Here is a 24,888-nt window from a genome sequence, read left to right as displayed (position 1 = left end):
ATGGATGAGGGCAATTTTACTTACCATGGGAGCAGAAATTTGAAAATAAGAAGCCACGACGATGCCACCTGGATTTTGACAAGCGCTTTCATCATTTTTACCATGCAATCAGGTCAGTTATTTTTTCGCTGTACTTTGTGAAAGAAAGGTTTCTTTCTATTCAGAAGTTACCTTGTTCTATTTTTCTGAAAATATTTGTCGTGAGGTTTCTTCTGGTTCCGTTTTGATTATGAAAATTATATGAAGATTAATGTTTATAATACCTATTTTGTATTCATGGTCTCCGTCTTTGTTTTTGCGGTCGGACCTTTTGAGTTACTGCCCTTTATCCAAGACGCGTATTAAGTTTGACCAAACACCATAGATTTGATTCGCTTTTCATGTTGTATTTCTATGATTTCAAGAGTAATTGAAATTTGTTGTTTTTGTTTGAAATTTCAACATTATTGCTCTTGACTTCTTTTGAATACGTACAATATTGACCTTTAGTGACCTACGGACGATAGCTGTTAGCCTACAATTTTAATCAACTCTAAACCGCATGTCTGATATGCAGAGCCTGTACATTTCTGGACCACCAGCTGATACATTTCTAAAATTATTATAAATGATAAAATCAATTCCTTTACAACTATAAATGCCAATCTAATCATTTGCAAATTTTTTGTCAATATTGTGAAGCTTTTTTTACACAATAATTAAACAGTGAAAAGTGAACAGCACTACAGAAGAAAAGTGATCGTATTAATATGAATATTTCATTGCCAGACTAAGATCTGTTTAAATATTTGAACATTCGATAACATTATTATTCTTCAAGATATGTTTTTACAGACTGCGCTGATATTAAGGCTTCAAATGTTAAGCGGATTGCTCAGTAATAAAGGGTATATTTGTACCTTCCCTTGACAGTAATCTCAGAAGCGTTACACCACTCTGAAACATATCAGGGTATTTAATGGCTGCCACCTTTACCGTTACGATATAGGCCTACAGATTGTGACATGATTACATTTTCAAATATGCAATTGTTAAAAATCACAATGTATTCGGTTAACATCAAACCATAAAATGAGAATCAGTATTTCTTCTCAATGGCTTTTACCTATGGACTTTATTTTCATCGCAAGGTTACAATCACGTGACAAAGTAAAGAGGTTGCACCAGAAGACAAAATAATTTGTTAATTCAATACCGAGGTAGATCCAGCTTTAAAGAATCGGATAAAATTCCAGTCAATGACAAAATTATTGTTCGAAAAGAATGATTGTACGAAATGAAAAGTCATTTTCATGGGAAATTCTGGAAGGGAAACAATTGATTTTCGAGACTCAAAATGGAATCGCTGCATGACATCAAGAACAACTGAATATATACAATGGGTATAGCATAAAAATATAATCGAAGTTTACATACTACTTACTGCTGATAGGAAAACACTAAATGCCAAGAACAAGGCGATATGGCTTTGTTTTTGAGCTAAAACGCCCATATATGAGTTGTTATTGTTCAAACATTTTACATACTACAAAAACAAACATCAAAGTAATGGTCTGGAACTAACTGCTGTATAATGAATAAGACAATGGGTAATGAGGTGGATTAATTCGAAATTTTGTGACTAATGAAATGTTTAGTCATTATCGTTCTTCTTAATTAGAAGTTGATGAAATGGTAATTAGTAAGAAGTGAAGTCATCTGGATGGCTCTTGTTGTTAAAAAATTTCCAAAAATATCTAAACCCCTCAATGAATCCTTTAATAAACAGGCCCTTTGCCTGTAATGCCTCCTTGTTTAAATTCACATATTGTAATGCCACATAGTTGTAGCTCACATACTGTAATGCCTCATTATTTTAGCTCACAAACTGTAACGCCACAGAATTGAAATTCACATACCGTAATGCTTCATAGTTTTATCCCACATATTGTAATGCCACATAATTTAAATTAACATACCGTAATGCCTCATAGTGTAAGTCCGCATACTGTAATGCCTCATAATTTAAATTCACATACCGTAATGCCTCATAGTTTTAGCTCACATACTGTAATGCTCATAGTTTAAATTCACATACCGTAATGCCTCATAGTTTTAGCTCACATACTGTACTGCCTCATAATTTAAATTCACATACTGTAATGCCTCATAGTTTTAGCACACATACTGTAATGCCACATACTTTAAATTCACATATTGTAATGCCTCAAAATTTAAATTCACATCCTGTAATGCCACATAGTTTTAGTACACATATTGTAATGCCACATACTTTAAATTCACCAACTGTAATGCCTCATAATTTAAATTCACATACTGTAATGCCTCACAGTTTTAGCTCACATACTGTAATGCCACATAGTTTAAGTCCAATTAAGTCCTAATTTAAATTCACATACCGTAATGGCATAAGTCTGCATACTGTAATTCACACACTTTATTGCTGCATTTCTCAAAGTATATTTTCTGTCGTCGTTTAATTTCACATACTTTACTGCCTCATTGCCTTATTCCAATTAGAGTGATGCCTCATTGTTAAATTTCACATACTATACTGCCTCATTGCCTAATTCCAATTAGAGTGATGCCTCATTGTTAAATTTCACATACTATACTGCCTCATTGCCTAATTCCAATTACAGTGATGCCTCATTGTTAACCTTCACATACTATAATACCTCATTGCATAATAATTTTCACTTTTGCTTATAGTTAGATAGATTGAGATAAAATCCTGATCTGGAATAAAACTTGCTTTGAATATACAGAAATACGGGCGAAGTTGCCAAATTTATTCCAAAAAATACTGTTTTCGCGGCATTTGACGTATGATAAAATATGAAGTTTATTTCTGGCTTAAAATATAAATAGACATTTAATGGAATAAATGGATAATTTAATAGCAGAATGCTTGGGGAGGTTCGACGTTGATTAAAAATGTTGCTGGTTCAATGTGACATTGTAATGTAGTTGACGGGCAACACAAGTTATAAATAACACTCTACAAAACTGTTTCCTCTTCCTCTAATAGAACAAACAATTCTTTTACGAATACGGTATTACTCTGAGGTCCGCGCTATTAATAGGCGAGTTATTAAGTCTAAAATATATGATGTATGTGTTTCTAAGAAACTTCAGGTTAGGGGGCAGAGAAGGGGCCACACAATTTCCAAGGGGGTTCACAGGTCATTCTTTCACTATGTAAAAAATTTGAAAGTGGGGGGGTGAAGTGACCTTCACCATCCCTAAGATATAATACGAACATGATGCTTATTGTCAATTTAGACTATAAACCATGAGAATTTATCCTGATTTATTTATCAATCAAATAAAATACCAAGGCTTATTGCAATATTCGTAGATAAAGTGCTTCTTTCAAGCTGACATTATGCCATTAGCATTTCCCATGTCCACACGGCTCATTTAACTCGTTTAATTAATTAAATCCCATTAACGAATCTGGGGGCTTTCAGGATTGTAAACATGTTATGAGTTGGAGATATCAGAGTTGTCTGTAATTAAATACTTGAGATCAGTGTCCAGCACCCTCAGCACCTTTTTCAACTCACAGCCCCGAAAGCAAGTTTTTCGGGCAAAAATTTCATAACTAGGTAAGAAATTCGGGCAATCTCAGATATTTCGCACCCCCTCAGACGTAAACCAGGTTTCGCCACTGACAATGCCGTTTAAATATTTAGATAGAGGTATATAACTTTGTTTTAACATTATATAGCATATCATATACCGTTAAAATAACATTTAAAAAAACTCTATACCTCTGTGTATTTTTTACCCTCTTTCTCCGTTTATCTATCCAACGAAACCAACATCAAAATTTTAAAAGATAACATGGAAGTATGTAATGAGTTAACGAATGTTATGTCTCTCATTAAGCAACATCAAGATCAACATTTTAGCCAAATTGAAAAATTTACGAATACTTTAAGCAAATCTTTAAAATGGGTTTGAACTGAACATTTTAATCGCAATTATAGCATTCAACTCTCCCAAGATAATCAAAACAAGATAGAATATCTCTTGTTTTCTTTAATCTTTAGAATTGTGAAAACAAAACAATGAAAATCTATTGGATTAAACATAACAGATATTTCTACTGTTGTGTTAACAAAAGAAATTGTAATAAAACATAATAATTTCCCCATGTTAAAGTTATGTAACGAATTTATTGATCCATATATATTCTATAGAAACATTTACAGATTCAAAAGATTCAAAAATATTTATTACATTAAAGATGGGTGCGCTTATTTTCATTTAAAAATGAAAATACTAATTCTTATATGAATAGAAAATAGAGGTCACACATGTCCATATTTAATTCATAATTAGCTAAATTATTAGAGAATTACAAGCAGAATTCCAATGAGTGACCGATCAAGAAAGGTCAAAAAGTATTTTTTGTTTATACATACATGAACATTTATGATTGGTTTAAACTCTTAATTATATGCAATAAGAACATAATGATATGATTAAGAATACATGATAATTCATTATAAACACCAATTAATGAAATAGTTTGCTTAAATCGACACTAAAAATAAGGAAACCCATCTTTAGATGTAACCTAAAACGCCATTGATGCGACGATTATCATTATCAAACGAAATGATATCAATTAATATTGTAGCAATATCAAAGAGTTTTGTTTTTTTTTTATTCTGGAATGGTTTATTAATGTGTTACATGTCTATACGAATAAAATGGATTTTAATATGATCACGGGAAATACGTGATAATGGAAATATTAATGAACTATAAAAAAAATTGAAAAAAAAAATAGAAAAAAAAATTGAAAAAAAAATTGAAAAAAAAATAGCAAAAAAAGACTTAAAGATGTGTGAATTTTGACTCATTTTAGCGAATGTTTTGTTACCTATTGGTGTCGTGATCTAGCGATAAGGATCTAGTCCAGTGCTTCTCAACCTTTATGATCCAATTCCACACATGAGAAAATATTTCTCCGCCATTCACCCCTAGCATTGTAAAACATTAAATAACTCAAAACTAAAACTGAAACATGCTATAGTAAGGTATTGTTTCAAACGTAAAGGTCACGGATTTACATAAAAAAAAACAATAGAGATGTCCAATGAGAACCTTGTGTGTTCGGTGTCGTTGAACATGAAAATGATGCTCACGTCCAGGTTACATCTTTTTCTTTTCCAAGATGTCCTGCAACGGTGCTCTATGCACACCCACTAGAGAGAAGGCGTCTCGAAGTTGACTCGATGATTGTAGAGTGCATAAATATTAAAGATTTGTGTTTGTATATACATGTATAACATGTACTCTAAGTTTATTTTAGAACAATGGCGCCATTTTCTTTTATCTGTGATGGTTTCCAAACATTTCTATTTCAAAACTCTGTTGATATAAGTTTTATTTTAGAAATGGTTTACTTTATGCTTTTTATTCTCACGCTTGTCCCATTGTTTCTGAAAAAGCAGAAGAATTCTCAATAATAGAAACCAAATTCAAAAACAACTTTCTACACAATAGTCGTACTTGTTTTATTATCATTATATTTTTTTAATTGACTTTTTCATTGTTACATTCCATAAATGCAGCCCATTTGGTATTAAAAAAAAACATCCCAAAATAAAATATAAATGAACAAGTAAAGGGGTGCTTTCGCAGTATTTAATTCAATTGAAAAGGTGTTTTTCGGCAAAGGGGTACAACTCGTACACACAGTACTAGTCTAATCAGCCTGCGACCAGTGAATTATACTTTGTCTGGACCTTGAAGCGTGCGCTACTATTAAGAAATTCCATAGGATAAGGCATGGCCGTAAATATGCATATGGACGGCCAAAGTCAGGTAGAACACATATACGTGAGCTCTCATCTTCATTGATGTGGTTCGGGTATCACAATGACTGGTAAGACCTTGAACTAAGAAATAGATCACCCACTGAAATTACAATGACCTAATTAGGAATTCCTTTATTAGTAATAAGTACTGTTTATATGTGATAGTTGTATAACAGTTTAAAGGGAATATTAAGTCTGAAGGCCATCTATATATATAAACTTATATATTTGATTATAAATCAAAATCAAGAATGAAATTCAGTTCAACAGATACAGTACTTTTATAACGGTGGAAACATGACTTAATGAAAGAAAAGCTTTAATTCATTGGTTGATTCACACTGAGTCTTTTATATTGAACACTATTTTAGATATTTGTAATGGGTGGCAACAAACAAAGCCATTACGAACCATTTTTTTTAAACAATTCTTTTGAAAATTTTGACCCTGGACTTAACCTTAACAGAAAAATAATCAGAAATGATCGAAACACGACAAGAGCAGATGCATGAAAGAATGTCAAGGTCAAGAAAAATTCGTGATTTTAAGCTTATAAAAATTTTTTAATAATGAAATTTGTAAAATATCGTCCTTTAAGCATTAAAGTATTTTGTTATGTATTATTTTAATTGACTGTATATCACTGGTAACAAAGAAAACAATAGAATGTATAAAAAATCACTCAACGCAAAATTTACTTATCTGTCATACATCTCGTGGCTCCAGGGATATTTAATGTTTTAGTAGTTTACTATATTACTATAGCTATTTTATCAACATTTGACATCTGAAAACACACGTATATTTTCTCTTACATTTCGCTCTGGACATTGAACTCCTAATGGAAACTCGTTCGTAACGTCATGATTACGACTAATTGCCAAAGCCAGACCGTTTGCACGTTTTCTCGAATGCTGCAGTGGTTCATTCTGTAGGTATGCAAGTTGAGGTCGTAGGTCGAAAAAGCATCATGTGCGACGAGTTGGTCTGTCATTTTTATTTTAATGCGACTACCAACGCCACTTGAACGCATACTTTATACCGAGACGAGCCTTACAGAGCTTCAATTACACCATTCTTAAAACACATGTCGTCTAAACCTTTATTCTTTTCTGGTATCTGGCAGGCTGACCAAAAGTCGTCGAAACTTACATTCTATGCGTGGGCCATTTGATACACTTCAGTCCTAACTTTCGACCTACTGGACACTAACTCCATACGCCACGGTCCCCGGAGGCTTATTTACACTGTGATTAATGAAACAATAATAAAGTGTTATAATAAAAGCAATATGACCTAGAAAAGTGATTGTTCCAGGCTGGAGGAAAAATTTAAATACCACCGCCTACGACAGTTTAACATTAGATATTACTCTCAAGTTATATTTTATCGCTATATAATGATTATGATTCTGACAGCACACTTAACATGACATTTTCATAATCATAAAATACAGAACAGTAACTGCTAGTCCGAAACATCTGCCTCTATTCCAGCCTATGATATTTTGACATTTATCGTCTGGAGTAGAGTCAGAAAAACTAGGACCTTTTGATGGGGTTTTTGAAAACCTCCGAAGATTAGATTTTTCTAACATAATATTAAATTACCTTTACAATTACTGTAAATTAGTCTCACAATAACATTAATGTTACATGTCCGACGAGGAATCAGTTTCGTCAAAAAATGACCAAAATCATAATTGGTGTACGGCGGTTATGATGCTATGACTGAACGACAAAAATATGCATCTTTCCAAATATATCTTGGTTTGACCCACCCGTTCAAATAAATAAGTTTAAAAAACCTATAAATTCCCACAAAACCATGCCTAGTTTTTCTGTCTCTGCACCAGCCAACAACATTCAAATATCTATCAAGGGTTGGTAAAGAGCCAGATGTTTCGGTCTAAATGACTGCGTGATCCATTATAATATAACTTCAATATTAGTTTCACTGGAAGCTAAAAAGCGAAAGAATTAATTCGCCAGACTGTTCTTTTATTTAATCGAAAATTTGATTCACATCTTCGGATCGGATATCGTCAATTTTAGGGCCAGACATTAATGTCACTTTTTATGGGAGTTCTTCTTTCGCTTGTATTGGTCAGGATAGCCTTTTACTGGTAAACCAGTTCCGACCTTACCCGAACATCACGTCGAAGGAACTTGGTAAGGACAAATTTGTCGGACTAGCTTTTTATTTGCTTGGCGTAACTACACACCATGACTTGATACCTTAATTGTCTTGTGATTGTCTTTAAAGTCGGGGACGCTATGGAAGGGCAGAAAACGCTTGGGTTGGAGGTTGGAATGTCAAATCTGATTTGTGATGCAAATTGAAATGAGTTATCAAAATTATGGCTTATATATTGGTTCCCTATTTTCATTGATGAAAATAAAAATGCTAATATTTATATGAATAGAAAGTAGAGGTGTCTAATGACTTGAAAAAATACCAGTTTGTCTCACATGTCCATAATCAATTCATAATTAGCTAAATTAGAAGAGAATTACCAGCAGAATTCCAATGAGTGACTGATCAAGAAAGGTCAAAAATCCAGACTGCATATACATGGACATTTATGATTGGTTAAAACGCTTAATTATATGCAATAAAAACATCATGATATGATTAAGAATACATGATAATTCATTAGAAACACCAATTCATCAAATAGTTTGCTTAATTTGATACTAAAAACTAAGGAAACCCATCTTTAATCAAATTGGTCCTATCCACCCTTCCTTTAAGATGTGCCATTCAAACTGTTTTCATTGTTATTTTTTATGAACTATATAGTATTTTTAGAAAAATATAATTAATTATTTATATCATTTGTTTTTTTTTTCTATGATTTATTCTTTAATTAATAAATATAATAAGTTTTCGATTCATTTCGATTTCTGTCTATACATCATTCCAATTATTTGATTCTAAAATTTTATTTACGAATCCATTTTTCTATTATCAGATTATTAATTTAAGGATGTTGATAAAGACTAAGAAAGGAAATTATGTGAAAAGCGTCTATAGATGGCCAGACAAAGGAGAACCTAAGAAGCAAATAAGAAACAATAAGAAAAGGTCATAGAACAGAAACAGTTTCTACTAAAATCACTAATAAAAGAATAGTTGAAATTTTTCCATTTGAATGATATACAAATTGGCAGAATGTTTAACTATTGCAAACAAAATATTCTACTAACAGCAGGTCCTGTCAGAACTGATATATATGTCTCTTTATGAACCATTTAAAAATTTAGAACAACATAAAGTCGTGGTTCACACCTGCTGAAAATGATAGTTGACTTCTATCGTCTTTTGGGTTTTGTGATGTTCGAACAGTCATTCACCAATCCAATAGACATTGCTCAAAAATTAACATATGCGGTGGGTATTACCCTGTGCTTACTATACGGTACAGTTATTAATGGTTTTCAACTTTTGAATGGTTTGTATGTTCAGTGAGATAACATGAAGTTCAATGTAGGGTCCATGATATTATACTCAATCACAAGCAATTCGTTTTCGATGTGTTTTAGAGTTTTTTGATTGGTAATCTGTATTAAATGTGATGAAGATCAGAAAATCTTCCATTGACTTACAGCAAATAACGTGACGGTTGAGCTGGGCTGAGATAAATTAGGTCCAGACTCGAGTCCATGCCCGTGACCAGACCTGGTTGTTTAGAGGGGCAAGTAATATATCTAGAGGGGCCATGGTGTATTGATCGGTTATCAGAATTTTTTTTTTGGGGGGGGGGGGATCCATTTTTTCGGAAGGGGGTGGCCCCTACCCCTATCCCCCTGTAGTTCGGGTGTTCCCGTGACAATTCTGCAGCGGCAGGGTCCTTATTAATCTTCATGATGTTTCAAGAATTTTAGTGCTGGACAAGATAAAATTGGATGCAATAGAGTCAGTCGCCATGTAACACAAGTCTGATTAATCGGTCTTATGCTGTGCAAACAGTGAACCGCAAATAAAGATATCACCATGCCAAGGAAATACAAGTTTAAACAAATGCAGATGGTTAATATAGCTTATAACCTACTTTTTACAAGGGCCCTATGTTTGATGTATGCTCAGCTTGTGCTGGACTTCATACTAAGAATTTTATTCACTATTTCTATATTTGTCCTTTCTATGTGTATCTAAGTATATCAAAATGTCGTCATTTAACATTCAATCGCGGATAATTCTGGACACACATGGATTTGAAGGCTCAAATTTCAACGGTAAGTTGTGAACACCTATTACCACTGGTCAAAAAAAAATGGCGTACCTGTCCCTGTAAGAATGACTTATTACCAAGCAATCAACGCAATCAAATATCAAGTATGCTTCAATTCTGTACATGTAATAAGACACAATTTTTGATATGGAATATCCGATCCATGGCAACCTCAGCAAGTTAATCGACTAAAGCTTTAAACAGAGCTATTCATCTAAAACACCTTCGTCACTTCCTGTTCTGTGTAATGATAAACCACAAAGGTTATTGAATTCCATAGGAAGTGAAAGTTCCTGTGCATTGAGATATTTTTGTTAAGCTTTTTGTGTTCACATTTCTTTACATCTATCGTATTTTTCTGATACTCTGCGAATCGTGGGGCCTTGGCAGCATGAGAAATAACGCAAACAAAATAATGTACAGTATACTCTGCGTAATCCGACATACACTGAAACCAAAAAAAAATGTCGGATTAGCGACAGCGTCGGAGTTCACAGTCATTTTGAATCACTGCGCCGACAAAATAAGTCAAATTTCAAAAAAAGGTTATGATAAATTAACATTTTAACAAAACCTTCAATTCACATCAAAATGTATTTCTTAGCCTCAAAATGCTGTTTTAAGGTTTTGTTGAAATATCATATCTTTTTTTTTATTCGACTTATGTCGAGGAAGTGATTCAAAATGGTTGTGTTATTTCAATGTAAGAACCATACGTAGAAGTTGTCTATGGTTGGAAGATATATTTCAAATAATTGGTCAACTGCGTGTTCATTGGTTAAGGTATTTTAGAAATGTGGAAGTGAAAAGATTCTGCAATCCAGATTGAACTAATAAAGAGATTAAGAAATCAATAGACATCTGTAATAATGAGGTGATGGCCTGCGGAATCCAAGATTTCCTCCACAGTATGCTTGTCATATAAGATTTGTGTCATTAACTATAAACGATGATGTGGACAAGTTAATACTTTGTATTTGTGCTACGAGTTTAATTGTAAAGACTGATTGGTTTATTCGTTGGAGTATTTCGAAATAAGCTTCGTTGTAAACATCTTTAGAATGTGATTTATGAATGAGCTCCCTTGGGATGTATGTATAGTGCTTTTAGTTGAAACATTTTCTTAATTATTCAATTAATAAATGTTTTTTTCTTATGGAAGTTTGATTCTTTTCTATTATCGTTGGGTATTTTGGAGAACATTGGGATGTCGTTGTACATTAAAATGTGTTTTTCATATACACAATAGAATAAATACTTTATTGCGAAATTCCAATTGCGCAATATTTGAACCTGCTATAAGGGTGCCTCAGTCAAACTAGACATTTGAACCTGTCATTGTATGTAATAGTGTCTCAGTAAAACTAGACATTTGAACCTGAACCTGTCATTGTATGTAATAGTGTCTCAGTCAAACTAGACATTTGAACCTGTCGTTGTATGTAATGGTGTCTCAGTCAAACTAGACATTTGAACCTGTCGTTGTATGTAATGGTATCTCAGTCAAACTAGACATTTGAACCTGTCATTTTATGTAACAATGCCACAGTAAAACTTGACATTTGAACCTGTCAGTTAACCTCCTTGGTGTATACAAGAGTGTTAAAATAAAACCGAACAGTTGAACCTGTCATTGTATACAAGAGTTTTAAAGTATACCGGAGTGTTAAAGTAAAACTAGACAGTTGAACCTGTAATTGTAAACAAGAGTGTTAAAGTAAAACTAGACATTTGAATCTGTAATTGTAAACAAGAGTGTTAAAGTAAAACTAGACATTTGAATCCGTCTTTGTTTACAAGAGTGTTGAAGTAAAACTAGACATTTGAACCTGGAAAATGATACAAGAGCTTAAAGTAAAACTGAACATTTGAACCTGTCATTGTATACAAAACTGTTCACGTAAAACTTGATATTCCCTGTAAATGGAGAAAATGTAGAAGATATATAATATATTATAACGATAAATATTATCTAGTAGAATTGATCAGTATAATGTAATTATAGTTCAAGGATTCGTTTGAAGCACTATTAACTGATTGTCTGTTCTGTTCATTAATTTTGTGCCAGTGACATTCAACTTTGAGTTTTTTAATTGTTCATGAGATTTTTATTAGTCTCATTGTGATACAGTGTGTGTAGCCATAAAAAGTGTGATAATTTCAACCTCAGTAATTTACCTGACTAAATGATTTATGACTAATGTGACACGCATCAAAGTCCAAATCGATAATTTTGCGGAAGCCTGCGTTGTAATGATACAAATAAAAATAAATGGTATTATGAATTTAGATTTGAATTTCTGCTACTTCCTGTTTCAGTAATGTGTGATATTGTCTGACATGTGATTTTAAACGGATTGAAACTCTAATCATCTACCCCTAGGTGTAAATTAAAAGTGAGAAATTATCTGGATCAAGGACAAAATTTATTTCCCATGTGTGACAGACGTGAAGGAAGGACGTGCACTTTAATTAAAAGGATACTATCAAGAAGCTGCCAATTATTCGGTTAAAATTCACGATCCTTACCACCCGAGTAAAATACTCAAAATTGCCACTGAAAGATTTGGAGGAACCATTTGATTTGATGTATGAAACATTAAGGATGTATTTGCACTTACAAGTTACATTAATCGGAAACCATCGAGAAACTGGCAACTAATAGGTGAAACCCCAACATTACGAGTACGATTCTGTAGAGTGGGTAGAAAAACTCTTTTCCCATAGAGTGCATTGTTTGGTACCGGAAGATTTGGAGGAACAATTTGGTTCGATGTATGAAACGCTAGGGATGTATATGCACTTACATTAATCGGAAACTATCGCTGCCAACTATTTGGTGAGTTTCCGAACTCTATTACCTCAGGTAAGATGCTGAGGAGTTGAAAGTAAAACAATTGTGGAGCAATTTGGTTTAATGTATGAAATAAAAAAACAGAGTGCTTGCTACTGTCCACACGTGTGCTGGCTAATTCCAAATCCTCCTGGAATTGCGTGTGTGTGTTATTTTTTCACTATCTCTATTCATAATTATCAACATTATATTAAATGAAATTATTAGACAATACTAACCAAATCTAAAAGAAATGGCTGTCTTCGTAAATAACCAGGATACAAAGACATACTTTCCCAATGCAATGGACTATGCGTTACGAAAATATAATTTAAATATCTAATAGGAATTATTTTCAATACCTCAATACCCTTATTATTCAAATCAGTGTTTACTAAAGCTCATCATGTTTAACGATTCTAAATTCATGAGATATTTTATGATTAGAACCATTCATATGGTACAGAACTAATGATTGCTTAGATGCCTCGTTAAGAGGACCGTCGAGATGGTTTTATGTAATGAAACGGGATTCAGTGGTCGCCAATTCTGGGAATGTTCCACGGATGATCCATCGGCTGACTCAATATGGATTCTTACCAGTACTTTTATTATTTTCACCATGCAGTCAGGTAGGTGTTATTTTTGAGTGGTAATATATTTTTCGGTGTGGTTTACATTGATAATTGTTCGAAGACTGGAGACGGGAGACCGGGGTATACTCTATGTAAAAATAAATATGCACTTGTATGCATTTCTTTTAGGAGGTAAACGGTTAAATTATAGATAAATAGGCCTAATTTATGCCCCCAAAAATATTATTATAATTAAGCCATTATCTGTCAATAGTAATATTTGATTCATCAAAGTACACTCAAAGATGTAATCAGAAGAGCTCAATGCAGCTTTTTTTCTGGATTAATTTTGTAATCGAATGTGCTTAGTTGATTCAAGCACGTAGTTTCACGTACGCCCTTGATCTACCAGTATTGCTTGTAAATCTCCTCATGTACATTATTTGCATTATTTTTTGTCACTCGAGGAAACCTAATGCATAGGTATTGAAACTTTGTCGTTGGTTATAACTTGAATCTTGTTATAGCAGTGGTTACCAACAATAACAATTATTGTTGTTACCAATTGTTGCAGATACAAGGTTTCAATATATACCAGTGAACAAACCACAAAAGTGTTTAATATACCGCGTCCTCGTCATGCATTAATTCTAGCTTTTATTCTGAGATTTTTATTACTAGACGCTTTGTTTTATTAAATTTTTTGTTTTTTCTAATTTCTTTTCACTTTGAAATCTTCTAGGTTATATTATCGGAGTTATATCTAAGCATTATAGCGTATCTAAATACCCGTATTCTAGTGAAATCCCCATCGTCGAAATTCTATATACGACCTGCAGATCATTCCATAACGGGTCAGACGAAATTTTGATAGCAGGTCAATTAAAGGACCATCATGCAGTTTGACCAATCATACTTTGGTTTCAGAAACGTTTTTTCTTTATCTAAAGCTAAGCTAACCGCTAATAGTGTTTACAGTTCACCGTCGAAATTCGAGCAAATCCATGTGTGTCCAGAATCATTCGCGTTTGAAAGTTCAAATGACGACTCGTCTTTTGTTGAATTTTTCGCCACACTATATAGAAAAAACATATATAGAGATAAGAAGTTGAATTTTTATTTTGAGGTATATTTGAAGAAATTATGTGATTTCGTACATTTTTACTACTTCTGAAGGCTATTTACATATAGACCCAAATCAACCTCCGAAAATGGTGAACATGGCCTTTAAAATATTTAATTCATAACACATACCTGTCTATATTTATTATCTGATTGAAATCCAGCTTATAAGCCAGGTTTATTAATTCTAATACATGTAAATGATTAGATTATGATTAGATTATGATAATTAATATCCTGCTAATTTCCAGCTATTATCAGCTAAAGGTTCTGGCTCATCTGTTTATATCGGTTAATTCTGTTAAATGTACCGTAATTTGTAATATTAATACTATTATGATGGTCAAAATATTACTGTGGGTAGATTCAATTCAATTATAAAATTCGTGGTTATGTTTTGTTTGCACAGATTACTACTTTTGACTTTATTTCTACGAAGTCATGGCTTGAGAGATTATTTCGCAGAAAAAAAGAAAGAAAATAAATTTTTAATTGATATTTCAACAATTCTAATGCTAATTGTCAAGTTCCTGTGATTTTTACATTGTGAATATAGACATATCGAGAAGTAGAAATATTTGACTCACAGACATAAAAAAAAAAACCATTTGCCTGTTATCAGAAAACACACTGTCTTAGCTAATAAGTGTTCACGCGAAAACACATAGTGCTGCAAAATCAGTGAACTTCTTGCTAAATTTCATCTGGGGTTGCTGCATATTAGATTATAGCGTTTGCATGTTGATTGTGAAGTTGTTAAGTGTCGTTATCAAACAATTAATGATTACAATCAGACTGGGAGGTTTTCTATAATTCATTTTATATATGATGGAAAAATGCAAATGTACAGCCATTGACATTAGATTGATGGGATTCAAACATACGGTACATTCACCATATCTCGTTCATCTTTACAGAACATGTCTAATGCACTTTACATTTTTAATGACAACATAATTCAACACCAATTTACCAAACGCAGTGAAAAGAGCACTTGTTTCAGGGCTGTTAACGCCTTACAATATATTACTTTGAAATCTGCATGGTCTTAGATATTTATTTTACGATTTTCAAATCGAGTGAAGGGACAGCCTGTATTTAAGGGAGTTTTCTCAGAACAACGGAGGCATTTATATGTAGAAATGATTTCTGTGTGTCTCATCTAAAGGAGACAATTTCGAGAAAATCGGAAGTCGGATTTAACGGATGTTGCATAAAGTCTCCTTTTTATACCCAACGGATATCCGCAGATGTACCATCGATTTTATTTTTATTTTTTTTTAAGTGGTTGCCGTAAATTTTTGTCGAAATCGTTGCTCCAGTCATTGTTTAAGAAAATTGTCATGGCAAATATTATAGCATGGCAAATGTAATATTTTTCGTGGGTAGAGCATTTTTTGACATTTATATATTTTGGGGTACTGACAATAATCCAAGTATCTGTACAAAACTACGCACAGAACTTTGTTAAAAGAATCAGATCACGAACTTTGTTGACCATCATGTAAGAGGCGTGGCTTAAACCGATTTACTTTTCTTCACTGGAAACACGTGCAGTTACGACGTTAACAGAGTAAACGAAAGCAGCGTTCGAATTTCATTCCATTTCCATTGAAATATCGAAAAGTAGGACGTAAAACTCCATTCATTTCATTTTTTCCATCGAAATATCTTTCCAACGCCATTATGAATAATGGTGGGCTATTTGTGATTCAGCTGATTCAAAGTTACACTTGTACTTATCGGATTATCTAGAACTTGCATCCAATCAAAAAAACGTACATGTGATTAGATGGCCCAGATGAAATATTTATGACTTTTTTGATTGATTTTGTCTGGTGTAGTGATTTAAATGGCGGTCGTTTTTTGTTACTTCCATGTAAGAACGACATCATGTCTAAGTATCTGGAACGTTATGAACTGCGTGATATGTAACTCTTTCAGCTGGTTAAATAGATATTTAGTCATCTATGATTATAATAACAACAAACTAGTAAAGATTATTAACACCCAATAACTATCGACGTTTGGTTCCATTGAAGATTTAATGGAATGTACTAAATGATATCAAAGCAGGTTTTCTCTAGTAGGACATTATGTATTGAACAGTATGAGGTATTCTTTGGAAATCTCAGTTGGTTTTCAGCTCAGTGATTTATACAACTTTTAGGAAATCTGTAACCCTATAGAACTATTCGTATTTAAAAAAAAATATTTGTTGACCATGTTTTTGGAATCTTAAGTGAAAGTGTTTCGATCTTAAGTTACCCGTCGGCAAAACTTGATATTTTCATTGAATATGGTACATTAATAGGATACTGTAAAAAATCAAATGACAAATCAATTGAAAAGGACTTAATTCAGAACATTTGATGGCATAGCCTAGTGGTGAATACATGCAAAATATGAATATAAGTAACTGCCTTAATGGCACGGGTGCTCTACAAGTTAGCAAATGCCAGGACTATTCTTCTGATTCCACATGGATCTTGTCCAGTACTTTTATTGTTTTCACTATGCAGTCAGGTAGGTATGGAATTTCCATTGAATGCGTTTTTTTGAAAGTTGTTTTAATAACGTATTTCTATAAGAAAAATGCATTAAGTAACATTCTATTTATATAAGTTATAAGAATATTAGATTTCTTAAGTTTTTAATTGTTAACAACATTACTTTTAATGTAATCTTTTCCTGGACGTCATCCTCTGGTTAAATTGTATAGATATGCCTAATTAAGATTAATCAATTTTCTCTCTTCATTTTGTATGCACTCGTTTGACTGGTTTTTACCACATATTTCTCATTTGACTTCAGGCAGACATGAAACGTTTGACGTTAATCATGTTATTTAACGATGCTCCCCATTCAAGCCTTATTGATTTGTGTCGTTCGTTTTAAAAAATATTTTTTACTTGTACTTCCGAACCGACACATATTCACAACAAAACAAGTATATAGCCTACATGCTTAACCAAATTTACTTTTTATTTTTGCAACGGCTTACTGACGTTCAAATGCTCTATTGTCTAATCGAGCTTATTGTTTATCGGAATTGTTTATATTTCACCAAGCAATATTTTGGTTCTGATAGTACCCGGCCAAGAATTATGGTTCCGATAGTACCCGATCATTTTTTGTTGATTGGCTTCATAACGAAAATTTTCTTAATGATCGACACGATTTCCGGGCGCAAGTATGCGATAGTACTAGCAAGTAAGTATATGTTGACACAGGCAGCAACGAACAGCAGGAAGCCGTAAGTAAACGGTTTTCGGACGATTTAACCAAAAGCTCCAGATTATGGACGAGGCAAGGTGATCTTCAAACGACCAAGATGGTCATGGTCCGACAGTTTGGTTCAAGTTTGTCAAGGGCGCATCTGATTTTCAGTAATTTGGGAAAATTAGGTGCTCCAGTTAATGAAAACTATAGTCAATAAAGATTAGAGAAATGTGTCTCTTATCTTATCGGAATGGTGTAAATAAAAGTGTCTTTGCGTTTATATAACGTAAATCTTGAAAAAAGATATGAGTTTTTGTTTGGTGTCTTAAAACTATTAAACGGATTTAAGCAAAATAAGCGCCAAGTTGTAGAGAAATATCTACCATATTTAATCTAATAACTGTTAATGTCAATGACCAAAGCCAGATCAAAATGTTTACTTTAAATTCCGTTTTTCAATCACCCCCCGCCCCTTTTTTCAGTTTGTTCAAGGAGATACATAAAAATAAATAGCATTGATTTAAGTCGTCCTCTCGCAGTCGCCTAATTGAAGTGGTTTCAGTCGGCCATCGAGTTGGTTTAAGTTTACTCGTCGACATGGTTTACTCATCCAGTTGGTTGCAACTGATCACCAAGCTTGTTACAGTTAACTCTTCGAGTTGGTTGTAGTTTGTTCATCAACCTTTTAGCAGCCGTTTTATTAAGTCTGTGGCAGACGAAATCAATACAGTCGATTTATCGCCAATCTAATACAAATGTAATTGTTTAAAATTGAAACAATTTCGTTTTTCTCATTTTTTCAATGATTGTAATCTAGTAGTCCCGTTCTAATAACGTCATTTTAACCAATCAAAGCTTGTCAACGTTTCTGGAAGACAAAGTTGTTGGATAGCAAAACTCAGAGAGACTGTCATATCACATACATTACTTTTGTATTAGATTGGCGTATCAGGTGCGCTGCAGAAGCCAAAATATCATATTATTTCAGTTGCAAGGTCATGAACAACCTCCTTTGCATGTTAAATTTCTACATATCCTATTTGAACAAATTAGTGAAATTTTTTTATCATATCATTGGCTTGTCTTGAAATGTCTCCGAAATACACTATTTTAATTTCCGGGTTTATGATTAATAAAGTTTTCAAGTATAATTATTATGCTAATTAGACCGGATATGACGTCTATAAATGGATTCTTTAATGATATATGTTATTGCTGATAGCGTGCTGCGTAATAATCATAGTTGGTTAATAACCATGATTGGTTATTATAATTCGAGACCTATATCAGGCTGGTCATTCAATGTGAAATTGGATTATGTCACACGCGGCGTAAACCTTGACTTAGATTCACGAAGCTTCCGAGTACAGTTATAATCAGAAGAGATTTAACACGTAGTTTGCTCTAAAGATTGTCCTCATTGCACTCAGTGTGGCTTAAGTCATCTCTATCACAAGCAAATAAAAGCAAAGATACAATATCTTGTCCAAGTTCTATCCCTGCTAGTTAATTTTGTTTAATATTTCATAAGTTAAGCGGAGGCTTCAAAGGCAGTGTGTTCAAGTTTGGCAGCTCAGCTCATATCATCTGAAATATTACGGAGGTTGAGTTGAAAAGGAACACTGTCTGAAACTTTTAACCGCCTTAGTTTTTGAAACTACTGATTCTTGGAAATATCCCCTTCCCGCATCACGTCTAACGAGTTTTGCTTCAGAAGCGGAAGCTCTGCACCAACAAAAAAAAAATCATCAGCAATAGTTATGGCACATGTATAAGATCATTTCCTTGAACTGGGCAGCTAATGTAGAATTTTAAACGGAACAACAGTTAACCTAGTTCGTGTTAAAGAAAGATTATTCACATTTATCAATGTAAGTTGGCAGTTAATTTCCATCTAAAATACCATCTAATGTTATAATCGATAACACTTTCTTAACAAATTTTTTCTAGCGGAAATTTGTGATAAAGTAGATAGGTGACAATAACTTTTCAAATAATAAAATTACGCACGGTATTTTTCTTAGATGTTGAAACATTTCGATGTAATTGATTTAAATCGATAACTTTACTGTGCTAGAATTCTGTTGCATGTGTTGTTTACGGGGTGGGACCCAAATCATCCGAATGAAGAAATACGAAGTTTAAGTTTCTCAGTGAAAGAGATAGCAGCAAGCTGTCGACAATTTATTGACGATAAAATTTCTAGCAATATTATTTACTAGACAGCGTCTTGAAATTTATAGACGTAAAAAACTTTAAAGTGGTATTTTTTGTCTATTAACCCATATCGTAGCCTATCATTTCATGATTTCGTTTCTGTTTTATCGTGATACATATCGTAGGCTATCGTTTCATGATTTCGTTTCTGTTTTATCGCGATACATATCGTAGCCTATCATTTCATGATTTCCTACTCTTTTATCGTGATACATATTGTAGGTTATCGTTTCATGATTTCGTTTCTGTTTTATCGCGATACATATCTTAGCCTATCGTTTCATGATTTCCTACTCTTTTATCGCGATACATATCGTAACCTATGGTTTCATGATTTCGTATCTCTTTTATCACGATACATATCGTAGTCTATCGTTTTATGATTTCGTATCTCTTTATTGCGATACATATCGTAGACTATCGTTTCATGATTTCGTATCCCCTTTATCGCGATACATATCGTAGTCTATCGTTTTATGATTTCGTATCTCTTTATGGCGATACATATCGTAGACGATCGTTTCATGATTTCGTACCCCTTTTATTTCGATACGTATCGTATGCTATCGTTTCATGATTTCGTATGTCTTTTATCGCAATACATATCGAAGGCTATCTTTTCATGATTGACAATACTCAGCACTACGTAGATTCCCATTGCTCAAGTTGACGACAAGATCTGTGATGTTTAAATCGTTGGTGCGCCTATCTCGATATTGCTAGGTACCATCTATGCTTATTCCACATGCTACAAGTATTTTTCACGTTATAGTTTGATCGTACACGATTTTTCCGTAACCAGAATTTTATTTTCACTCACTGATAATTATGTCTTTATAGATATTGCTGGTAGTCTTGTATTTCAGCTAACATGATGTAGCTGTAATTGAAAATGTTCCTCCAATTATCCGATTCTTTTGATCACAGACTTTCATGCAAAGGATATGACATGAAAATGGCAAATTATAAGAAAGTTTCGAACATTATTATTTAAAGTTGTTTCTTGAAAATATTGCAGATCTTAAATTTCTTGGAATCAGTTATATTCTCATTCTCCTAAAATTAGCTGAAGCATTCCTGGGTATGATGACAGGAATAAAAACTAGTCGCAAGGGAGGTGATGTAAAAGCAAGAATTATAACGTACGTCATCATATTTCTATTGCTGGATACACTGTAAAAAATCCCCTATAAAAATAACGCGTAAATATCTAGCAGCGCGGTTACCCAATTAATACCAACAATGGGCCCTATTTCATGTCTGTTCGTGTATCTGTAAAATTGACAGGACTTCTCCTAACATTTATTGGTTTCTTAATAACTCTTACAGAAATTATCTTTATACAAAGGCAATACTGAAAAAGGGAAAATGTTCTCTGTTGTAGGTTTTGGATTGTTGGAGAGTGGATCGGTATCAGCTAAAAATGAAGTTAACATTATGGTAAAAAATGCCGTGGATGTTATTTGTGGTGGATTGACCTATTGGATGTTTGGTTATGGTTTTAGCTTTGGTGATGATGAACCTTACACAAACCCTTTCTGTGGTTGGGGAAAATTCTTTGTCAAAGCCAGCGAAGAGGAGCTGGGATGGGTCTATTCTAAATTTTTCTTCCAAGCTTCTTTTGCAACGACTGCAACTACCATTGTATCGGGTATGTAAGGTCTATTTTTTAGGGGTTTTCTGTGCAACTGTTCTAATGTTCTAAGTTTTTTGAATTATGGTGCATACACTAATATCTAGCTTCCGGAATTTTTCCCAGGGATATGTAATGGCACTCCTCTTTCTAATCAATTTCGTACGCTTTAATCTAGAACCCAATGTTATTATCTGTAAAATTAGAGTAAATGTAAATATTGTTGTAAAATTTGAAGACTGAAGATTTGGAGATAATAATGATTATTGGATTAAATTATCCTTATATAATCTTAAGATTACAATCTTAAACAAATATGGATGAAATATTAATTAAATTACGAAAACTAGAATGTAGCATCCTTAAAGGGATATACGCGTCTAAACACATGCATATAGGACTAGCTGTTCAGCTATACAATGCTTTCTTCAATGTTTAAACGGGGACACTGTCAATTTGCACCATTGGATTTTTCTTTTTTAAAAATTGTCTGAGAAAGAATCCACTCTGACCTTTATTTTGTTTGAAATAGTTATGATTCTATACCTTTCATCTCTCAGGCGCAATGGCAGAAAGAACCAAGCTAGAATCGTATATAGTATTTTCCATGCTCAATACATTCGTCTATTGTTTTCCGGCACATTGGATATGGGGACCTAAAGGTTGGTTGCAGGAAATGGGTGTTATTGACATTGCTGGAGCGGGACCTGTCCATATGGTCGGTGGTTTATCCGGCCTGGTAGCAACGATGGTTCTCAAGCCACGTCATAACCGATATAAAAAGAAAAAGATGCCTCAGATGGGATCGCCTACAAATGCCTTATTGGGAATGTTCATGCTTTGGTAGGTATATTGGTTCTGTTAGTTCCAGGATATAATGATCTATTGCTACTATATGATAAATTTGATCAACTTGATGAATCGGCAATTTTCTGTGGTTTCCTCTTTGGTAATTGTCTATGATGGTTGTCTATGATCATAAATAAATGAATGTCAAGAGTCCTCTTGCTCAAACTTTAAGGCACAAAGAATCGTTTCATTCATAACCAAGGTAGATTAAGCTTTACGAAAACTGCAAAGGTTTACCAAAAGCAAATCCTAAAAATGATTATAAGCAAAAAGAGAACAAGAACATGGATTTTTCACCATCATCTTGTACACATCCAATTTGTTTTTAGGTGGGGATGGTTAGGATTTAATTGTGGCAGCACATTTGGTATTTCTGGTCTAAAATGGAAACTTGCAGCAAGGTGAGATTTTTGAGGTTTTAAGGAATTTAAGTGTTGGTATAGTGATATATATATATGTGGACTTCAACTAGTCTCTATGGTAGTTGAACCACTGGGTTTTAGATTTAAAACCTAACATTTGTAGTTAGGAGGACTAAATTAGGCTAATGACGCGTAATAGCTTATTCAGCGAAATGAGGGTGTTTTTAAATAACAGATTTTGATATTTCAGATCAGCAGTGTCAACTATATCAGCTTCTACTGCAGGAGGAGTAGTTGGCCTTTTATCAAGGTAAGTCTTATCCTTACGTGCGTACATCTCTTGTCTATTTTGCTTTACTCAATCGACCTTGAGACATAGTGGATAATCAATTTTGACTGTTGATCCACAGGTCCCGCCAGCATCACAGCGTGTCTCATATGATTGCAGTTTCTGTCCACAGTTGGCTGTATTTCTTATTAAACCTCTGTGGTTATTTCATTGACACTCTATTATATCTTTCAGTTATATAGTAAAGAAAAGAACGTTTGATGTTGCCTATCTTATAAATGGTGTTCTGGGATCTTTGGTAGGAATAACAGGTAAGGGTGTCATACAAGGTGCACCTACATACAGACAGACCATTGAAGAAGGCTGTTGTTTCTATTTATTAAACCCCAAATACAATTGCTATGATAGCTCTGCAGTAGACGGTCTTATAGAAAGCATTGTAAAGAAATTGCACGCATGTAGAATTTGCGTTCATCTTTTGCTTCTTTCAAAATTAACAGAAAAGTAAATTATTGCTGTATAACAGAACAGAATGAAAGACTATGATGACATCAAAATCCCATACACATGCATTTACATAATCTGATTAAAATATAAGATATAGATGTGTCGACTCCTGTTTTTTTCTGCAAGGTACTTAGAAGTCAATCACGATCTCAGAACATTATTTAACTTTGTGCTTTCAGCGACATGTGCGATGGTTCATCCATGGGAAGGATTAGTGATTGGTCTAATTGGAGGTTCGGTGACAATAACTGGTGTAGCATTACTTGATAGATTTCACATTGATGATCCTGTTGGTAAGCGAGTTCCTTAAATTTGCTTCTTTGATACAATTTGGAGGTTCAGTCGCGGTTTACTGTGCGGGATTATGGAAACAGTCTAAAAATAGAAGAAACGAATAGTCGGGAGATCCTTCACTTCTTCTGTATTTTTTTCTTGTATTTATAATTCAACGCACTTGGTCCCATACTTCGTTTATTTGCATTTAAATACATGTAGTCGCAGAAAAAGATACGGTTGGGTTTCTAAAACGAAAATTCTTAATCAGCATTTATTGATCACGGTGGTAACTGCTCCATGTTGACATCACTGACTTTATCTATGTTCTGTGTGGTCTGAGTCTTGCAGTTGCGGTTAGGATCGTTAGTACTTGGTTTATTGATTTTACTTAGCTGCTACCGTTCATACAGCTTTTCAGGTGCCAAAATGCCACAATCCAATTAATTGTATTGCAGGTTGTGTTGGAACTCATGCTCTTGGGGGAGCTTGGAGTATGTTGGCTGCTGGGTTGTTTGCCAGAAGAGACACTTTTGCAAAAGAACTTCATCTTGATGCTGTTCAAAATGGACTTTTGAATGTAAGTTTCGAATGTTTCCGATATTAATGATAGTGGAAGTTCTCCTTGTCGACAAAATCATGAAGACGATTAAAGGTCAAAAGAATATACACTTTAATGCTGCTTTATCAACACGACGTCAAAACGCCATAGCTCAAACGTCATTTTTATTCGTCAAAGCCTATAACGCTCAATTTGATTTTTTCAGGGAGGTGGTTTTTACCAACTTGGTGTTCAAACATTAGCTGTTGTGACTTTAACAGTGTGGACATTATTTACATCATTCTTTTTCCTTAAAATTATCGATCTCGTGATGGGATTACGGGTCCCTTTAGAAGAAGAAATTCTGGGTGCCGATATCGTGGAACATGGTATT

General features: G+C 33.6%; 1 protein-coding gene across 1 annotated transcript; it reads left to right on the top strand.

Moving 5' to 3' along the window:
• LOTGIDRAFT_126447 (hypothetical protein) lies at positions 1 to 24,888 on the top strand (the record flags this gene model as incomplete). Its single annotated transcript, XM_009062791.1, has 9 exons — positions 1 to 112; positions 21,425 to 21,691; positions 22,234 to 22,516; positions 22,852 to 22,923; positions 23,135 to 23,194; positions 23,408 to 23,484; positions 23,860 to 23,973; positions 24,412 to 24,533; positions 24,721 to 24,888. Coding segments are annotated over 9 exons (1,275 nt in total), but the record flags the coding sequence as incomplete, so codon positions are not given.

Source organism: Lottia gigantea (assembly GCF_000327385.1).
Source record: "Lottia gigantea unplaced genomic scaffold LOTGIsca_53, whole genome shotgun sequence".
In the NCBI taxonomy this organism is placed as follows: domain Eukaryota; kingdom Metazoa; phylum Mollusca; class Gastropoda; family Lottiidae; genus Lottia; species Lottia gigantea.
Note: the sequence above shows the minus strand (reverse complement) of the source record. Positions and strands in the feature narration are given on the sequence as shown.